The following is an 8,052-nucleotide window of genomic DNA, read 5'->3' as shown; positions in this document are numbered from 1 at the left end:
TCTGAGTCGGAGGGTCCTTCCTCTCCCTCATGTCAGCCAGACACAGCCAGAGATGACGTTCCTGGACCACCAGAGAGGACATCGCACGACCCACTGACTGCACGGTGACCTTCGTCGCACGAAGTGCAAGGTCCGTCAGAGGGTCATTCCTCAGAGGAATGGACCAGGGAGGGACTGTCACAAGGAGCATGAGTTCTGGGAACCAGGGCCAATAGGGAGCCACCAGAAGGACCTGCTCCTCGTCCTTTGCACAGTGTCTGCGCAAGTAGGCTCACTGGGAGAAACATATTTGCGGAGGACCCGGGGCCAGCTGTGTGCCAGTGCATCCGTGCCGAGTGTTCCCTCGGTCAGGGAGTAAAACACCTGGCAGTGGGAGGTCTCTGAGGAGGCGAACAGGTCTACCTGAGCCTCTCCGAACTCTCTCCAGATCAGCTGAACCTGGGGGGTGGAGTCGCCATTCTCCCGGGAGCACAGCTCTTGATAGCTTGTGACTGCTCTTTTATTGAAAATTTGGGTACCGCTGGTTTTGAGGCCAGCGGCGGAACAAAAACAAAAGGAAACAAAGGATTTTCCACCCAGCCCTCTTCCGGGGGAAAGAGCAGTCCCGTCCATCTCTGGGTCGCCTGTCCTAGGGCCGCTTGCTCTTGGCTTTGCCACCCTTTTTGGTGGGGGCCTGAGGGGCAGGGGCCTGGCTGCGACTGGCTCCACAGCGCCCTTTTAGATGGAGGCTGCTGCTGTGGCACGGGAGCGAGGGCAGACGCAGAAGGCCGCGGGCAGTGGGGTGGAGGCAGGTTCTGTTTGATGGCCTCAGTCTGCTTTTGTACAGCTGAGAACTGCTGGGCGAAGTTCTCGACCGTGTCGCCGAAGAGGTCGGTCTGGGACATGGGGGAGTTAAGGAACCGGAGCGTGTCGGTCTCCCTCATGTCAGCCAGATACAGCCAGAGATGGCGTTCCTGGACCACCAGAGTGAACATCGCATGACCCACTGACCGCGCGGTGACCTTCGTCACACGAAGCGCGAGGTCCATTGCGGCAAGTTCCTGGAGAACTTGTGGGTTGTGACCACCCTCGTGCAGTTCCTTTAGTGCCTTGGCCTGATGGACTTTCAGCAAAGCCATGGCTCATTATATACCCGCGGTGCGTGGCTGAACAGCTGATGCAAATGATTGCACGCCAATGTGCATTGGCTCGTTTAGTTTCACTCGAAGTAGATTGGCCTCTCTAGTGAGATTCCTATTAGTCGGTCCGACGTACGTCGAGAGTGACCGACTGATAGGGAACTGGGTAGTCTCATATACAACAGCTTGACACATCTGATGGAAGTCACAGATGTTTGAATGGGTTCATGAAAGACGTTTGACACAAAACTGGATTTAATTATATTTGGTTGAATAACTTAAGCTTAAATGGCCAACATGCAATTTTTTATAAACTCCATGAAATCAAAATGGTGGCTTTTTGTTATATTCGAGGCCATCTGTCTAGTCTTAAAATTTGTGAAAGTTAGCTTAGCATACATGCACATTTAAAATGTACAATTTCTCTTCCAAGAAATGATGGCACTTGTTGCAATAGGGCAGGCATACAGATTTTTGCTTTCTAGAATGAATAATACCAACTGCCTCTGACTAGCAATAGCAAGTACCAAATCGTGTTTCATGACTGTGATGTAAAGTAAAGGGCCTGTCCTCTAATATCTAATAGCTCTAATATGCTATTTCATTACAAATAAAAAATAAAGATTCTAATTAGAATCAGACAGCATGCAGCGTGATGTCATATATTAACCTTTTCTATGTTCCACAAGTCCTTTATTTCTAGTTCCACAGAAAAAATCAACATTCTGTGGATTTCAAGAACCCAGAATATAATACGCTGATCTGGGCCGCGTTTCACAAAAGCATTGTAAGCTTAAGTTGATCATAGAACAATTACCAATGGTCTCTACGATCAACTTAGGCTTACGATGCTTTTGGGAAACGCAGCCCTGCAGAAATTAATCTTCCAAGAATCATATAGCCAACCCAAGAACTTTAAACAACAACAACAACAAAATGGTTCTTAGGAAAGCAAAGGTTATTTGCTGAATCAAATGTGCTTCAAAAGACATTGCAGAACTTGAATTTATGAGTGTATAACAATTTCAAACTCTTTTGTTCTAGCCTTGCTTTCTGATAATTATTGTATACCCATCACATAGTCTGAGCTATTAGCTTGATTTAACGGGCACTCTTATCATTCATAATCCATCAGCCTTTTCAAAAATTACTACTTACTGAGGAGACATGATAACAGAAATAAACTAATAAAGTCTACAGGACAACAGACTTCTGTATGATTGAATGGGCAAAATAAAATGGGGTGCAATTTTCCTTGATTAATCATGCATTTCATTGTTTGTTTGTTTTTTGTTCTTAACAATACTACAGTGCTTTATATGAAATGCTTGACGTTTCATTAGATTTGTGATTTGTGTATTAGAAACTGGTGTTAAATATATTTAAAATATTTAAGAGTTTAACATTTTATCCAATATATTAAGACATTATTTGGACATAATTTACTGGGTTTTAGGAAAGAATATTTAATGGCTTTAATTGTAGTAGGCTAACTATATTTTAGCAGAAACTGTTCAGGTAGTTCTACTATTCTATTATGGTCATATTTGTCTTCTTACAGTCGGAAAAATAGTCAAATAAAACCTTCTGATGGCAAAGTTGCTCAATGACCTTTTGTACACGACCTAAATATCAGAAACAATATCTGGTAAGAATAAACCCATGAGCTGGGGCTATCTTAATTGCCTGGAACATAATATACCGTTAATGTTTAACGAGTAGCCTAGAGAGCAAAAAAATCGATGTGAAACGTGTTTTGTGTGTGTGTGTATACACACAGCCATGTTGTCAGTAATGCTTTAACCGTGTGTACTCAGAGCTGTGTCACGCGCTAAGCTTATTCAACGCACACATTGGTTCGCGCGGGGGTCTGGCCAGAACGCGAAACGCTAGTGGCTGATGACGGGGTGGTGTTGGCCTGGATTGGGCGGAGACTTTAGATACTGACAGCGTCCAGCGCAGCCACGCATACATACACATTTACAGTGAATAAGGCACGGTTCGTCTCCGCTATAGAAAGGTAAGCGATGAATTTTAGTTCTCACTCCTATATCTTTTTTAGAAACGAGCGTTCACACCAAAGTTTGATCTGTGAGTGTGCACTGAGGGGGAAACGGGTGTAGGTTGCCCTAAAGAAGAACTTGTGAGTAAATAAGACCAGTGGGAGAGAGAGGGTTGAGAGGTGTGGCTATATTCAGTCCTAGAATTCTAGAGAGTAAAAAAAACTTCAGTGTTGCAGCAGCAGAGTCAAATTTTGTATATCAATAGTAGGCTACACAGCTTGTAATTTACGCTTTACATTTTTGTGTGTGTGTCAGATCACCTAAAATGGACTCCACGTGGCAATTAAATGGTATTATTAAGTTAAACCTTGGAATTGATTGATAGCTCCTACAAAACCCCTTTTTAATTGTCAGATCGGGTAAAATAAATAAATAAATAAATAAAGGTAAACCTGGCTGTTACCGGTTTATCACAGTGTAGAAATGTAACATGTAAAAGATAACACAATAGCCATCCCAGATAGCAATGAGTCGGCGGCCCACCGTCGGCGCTCCGGCGGCAGTAGAAGCGGCAGAATGGCGACATCGCAAACACGTTGGACGGCGCACCGCCGGCGGCAGCCGCTTTTTAAAAGCGGCAGCCGCCTTCCTACCGCCTTCGTTCCGCGGCCGGCCCGCGGGCCAACCGCCGTCCCGCCGCCGTTTTATTTAAGGCGGCCCTTCCGCGGCCCGCTGGAGGCAAGCGCTATTTTCGAGCGATCTGCCGCCGCTTATTCTGGCTATATATATATATATATATAATATTTAATATTTATAGCATGCAGTTTATCAAGAATAATGATTGCTCAAACCAGACAAATATCCATTTGGCATTTTTATTCCACATTTCAAAGTACATTAACTGTCATTTAAACAAGATGTGTCAGATCACTGAAACATAACAGAAAAATAAATAAATCAATATACTAACATGCAGGTTTCTTATAAAATTTTGGTAAAAAAAAACAAACAAACAAAAAACAGCCTTACAAGCAAATTACAACTCTTACAATAATTGTTCATATAAAGAGGACAGCTCTAGGGTGAAAAAAATTACCTGTAAACATTATGACAAGTAAAGAGAATACTTGATACGAAATAATGTGCAGGATACCAAATAAATCAAAGTATGACATCACATTTACAAGCCATTTCTAACAATAGGTTAAGTTGTAGTAATTTATAGTAAAGCTCTGGAGTAGAATAGACCATTATAGATGCAATGCTGACCTGTGGCACAAGGACTTACAAGCATTATTTGAAAAAAGAAAAAAAAGAAAGTAATTTCCACAGTTAGTGAGTATAGTGTGACACTTCTGACTTCTTTAGGGGTCTTGATGTTACTGACTGCAAGATAAAGAAAGGATTCCAGTTGTCAGTGATTCTGGGGTGTCAGTAGTCAGCCTAAGTGGTCGGCTGTGGGTCCCTCTCAGCTGTGCGGTGCCTTTTTCTGCCTTTACGGTCAGATGCTCCTTTCAGGTAACACGAAACATTAACCTAGACCGCTTCATCAGTGGCATCCTGGGTTGCCAGGTTCTTCCGGATGGCTAATTTAGAAAATACAGATCTGTCATTTCATTTGAATTGCATGAAGCCATACACATCTACATAAATATAATTAAAAAAATATCCAACTTACTTTGAACAATGGTCTAAAGGAACATGTCTCTAAAACATGCTTTATCCCCTACACCGAGCTGAAAATCCAAAAAAGTGTTACAAATTACATTTCTCTGAAGCTTCTCATAAATAAATAAAAAATGTGAAAGGCTAAGGATTCAGACTGTAATATATGCAGTACACAATCTTAAATTTTACTTTTTAGATTACTCTATGGCGTTATAATCAGCAAACTTACAAATTGTTCCTGGAGCTTTTTATCCTGCTTCAAACTGTTGTCAAGACACGGCAAATCTTCCTGGGTGTGTAGGGGGAGTAACAGATCCCCTGACAGGGATAACTCCAACAGACACAACATCGCCAAACTCTGCAAGACGTCACAGCATAAGGGTCTGATCTGCACCTACAGGGTTTCCCAGAATAAAATAGTCAGTCCTGGTCCCTCAACTACTAAACTATAACATTTATATCTAGGTCTACTACATGTACAGGTAGCCCCAGTGGGAATTAAACCAACAACCACAGGTGCTGTTTGCAAGTTGTACCTGATTGCCCAGTGCAAGCAAACGTCTTCAACATTGTTTGTTGAACTTGCTTCACCTGCTCTTGAAGTAAGCCGCTGTCATCCGAAGCTACAAAATGAAAGGCATATGGTAATTTTGGACTTACATCACACACAAAAAAGTACAATTTAAGAAACAGTGCAAGTTCTCACCTGCTCGTGCATTGCTTTCCCTCAGGGCTTGGTTCTACATTTAAAAAATAAAATAAAACAAACAACTAAAGGCACTATTTGCAATACTGTTAAAACACTGGACATTAAGACATAGGGTTAGAATATACCTTCACAGCTGAAAACTTCATGCTTGACACGAGATGCCATTGGAGTACAAGGGCCAACAATAGAGCAATGACTTTCTCCCTCCTATTGATAATCATTGACATGTAAAAATATGTTTGAAGTTATTGCTAGGGCTGAACGATTAATTGCATTTGCGATAATATCGCGATATGATGAAATGCGATTTTTTAAACCGCAAAGCTGCGATTATAGTCTGGTCACGTGACACGCGAGAGTAAACCAGTCTGATTTACAGATGAAGCATCAACTTGGCACGCGACATATACTATTTTTTACAGTCTATGGACACATATAGACCTGGCTACAGGAAATAACAGTTTATGTTTAATTTATGTTATATTGTGTTATAGATTCTCTCCAACGATTCTGTATTGTATATGTCTGAGCTTAGTTTTAAACACAGACGTGTACGACGCGCGTGCTTTATAAACAACCGTATTCTGCTTGCTTCTAATTCCTCTGTCTCTCACACACACACACACGACACCACTCGAACCTTACGAGAAATAATCTTTAATAAAGTTCGGAAAAGTTGAAGCGAGTTACAAGGACATTCAGGCTTCATTGCGCAAGATATGAGATACGCGCGGTCTGCGTGATGTTACTTCAGTAAGTTAGTGCGCGGTCTCGCCCGCCGGTATTTTACTAACAAATGTTCTACGAAGGCATCATATGTCTTGGAATGCAGTTGGCTTATATATTAAAAATATGAAAATCACCGACAGAAGCTGCTTTCAATTTCAAATACTCACGTGCGTTTTGCGAAGAGCATTTGAGCATGCGGCTGTGAGCGAGTCTACGTGGTTAAATGTACGTTTACATCTCAAAATGCTTTTATGACGCGAATTTACCGGTAATGTGACACAGTCAGTTATTAAACAAACAGGACAAACCACATCTTATAATTTCAAAAGAGATGAACACGTTCAGACAGCCTACTCTTAAATACTGAAAGCACTCTTTGTTTATTGCTTGTAATATTTTTTTCCCTCTTTGTTATTTGTTTTGAAGCTATATTTGTTAAAATTATTAACATGTAATTGCATTAATTTAGTTTTTTAATGTGTAATTATTATAAGTAGGCCTAATTATAATTATGTAATTAAATATTTTAAGTTTTATTAATAAGATCAATTAAAGAAAAAAAATGTATCGGCTCATGAGGTGCCTAAAGATTCCCTTCCCTATTTTACAATGATTTATTGCTTGTTTTTGTTGAAAAATAGAAAAGATAAAGAGCTTAAAAAATAATCGCATATTAAATCGCAATCGCAATATTGGTAAAAAAAAATCGCAATTAGATTATTTTCCAAAATCGTCCAGCCCTAGTTATTGCATACATTTAATGAATTGGACTTAAATGTAACACTTAGTAAAGCGCAACGTATTACATACCTCCAGAGTTTTCACCCATATGCTGCCAGGGTAAATTTGCTGCCGGGGGTGTAAAGCTTAGTACTTGATGAGCTGGGGGAGCAAACATAACAGCTTTCATTTCAATGCAGAGTATTGCTAGCCTGGTAATACCAAACTCTGCTACTTCGCTTTGCTTCGTAGACAGAGTCTGGCATGGCATAATTGAAAAGCGTTTTCTTTCTTGGGGGGGGGGGGTTAATCATTGGTTACCCGTAAGCCAATCACATAACGTTTGGTTATGGCGTGTGTTATGCGCATGCTCAGCCGCATCTAACTTCCACTGTAAACACATGTATGATGCGAAAACAAAACCATCGAGCGAAATACCGGAGTGAACATGGCTGTGAACGACAGCGTCTACGTAACGGCTAGTATGAAAGTCTGACGTAGTCAGGCTAGAGTATTGCATATTCAGTAATGAAACAATAATTGAACTTTGCAAAGCTAATGGAATGTACAACACACCTCAACACCTTTCATCCAGAAACTGCTGCAGCGAATCCCATCAAGTGTCCTAGTGAAAAACAGATTATGATTAAAGGATTCATCATCTTAAAGTCAGCATGAAATCAAATTTTACAATTTGTATTTTTATATGTAATATTGTAGTGTTTATGTAAATGATTCATCTCTGAACTTCATTTTTTTTTTTTTATTCATGTACCCTTATAATCTTTAATCAAATACGTTACCCTTCCCTCCCCCCTCGAAACGACTTCTCTTCCGGTCATGTGCAATGGCGTGAGGGCGTAGCAACTCCCCTCAAACCATTAGTCTGCTATGAGCAGAGATGGAGAGGAGGAGCGCTAGAGTAAAACCCTGCTCCTCTATTCAATATTCCCTTTCACTTGGAAATACGTCACAACACTGGAGAAAAGTCGTTTGTAACTTCCGGTTCATGCCAACTTTAAATAGAAGCAATAGTTTCCAAGACAAAAAAACTTCACAAATAACATCACTTACTTGTACTCAAACTCTTGGCGGATTCTGGATT

At 40.9% G+C, this 8,052-nt stretch overlaps 1 protein-coding gene and 1 long non-coding RNA gene across 5 annotated transcripts; both read right to left on the bottom strand.

Annotated features, from left to right (window-relative positions):
* Positions 1–3,982: 3,982 nt before the first annotated feature.
* LOC309492016 (uncharacterized protein) lies at positions 3,983–5,744 on the bottom strand. 4 transcript variants are annotated; one of them, XR_014203399.1, is made up of 6 exons: positions 5,624–5,744; positions 5,496–5,529; positions 5,326–5,412; positions 5,019–5,183; positions 4,800–4,857; positions 3,983–4,707 (listed from the first exon to the last, which is right to left on the bottom strand). XR_014203399.1 is itself a non-coding variant. In XM_082191035.1 (5 exons), exons 1-4 carry the CDS (start codon positions 5,723–5,725, stop codon positions 5,059–5,061), a joined length of 312 nt encoding a protein of 103 aa, XP_082047161.1. In that variant the 5' UTR covers positions 5,726–5,744; the 3' UTR covers positions 3,983–4,707; positions 5,019–5,058. The 4 variants fall into 4 exon arrangements, 1 of the variants encoding a protein (XP_082047161.1); XR_014203401.1 differs by having other exon boundaries at positions 5,019–5,147; XR_014203400.1 differs by lacking the exon at positions 4,800–4,857.
* Positions 5,745–6,976: 1,232 nt separating this feature from the next.
* LOC309492018 lies at positions 6,977–8,052 on the bottom strand. The gene is made up of 3 exons (XR_014203402.1): positions 8,022–8,052; positions 7,524–7,572; positions 6,977–7,109 (listed from the first exon to the last, which is right to left on the bottom strand). It is a non-coding gene; the product is annotated as an uncharacterized lncRNA (long non-coding RNA).

This window comes from Leuciscus leuciscus (assembly GCF_965113295.1).
Source record: "Leuciscus leuciscus genome assembly, contig: HAP1_SCAFFOLD_845, whole genome shotgun sequence".
Lineage (NCBI taxonomy): Eukaryota > Metazoa > Chordata > Actinopteri > Cypriniformes > Leuciscidae > Leuciscus > Leuciscus leuciscus.
Note: the sequence above shows the minus strand (reverse complement) of the source record. Positions and strands in the feature narration are given on the sequence as shown.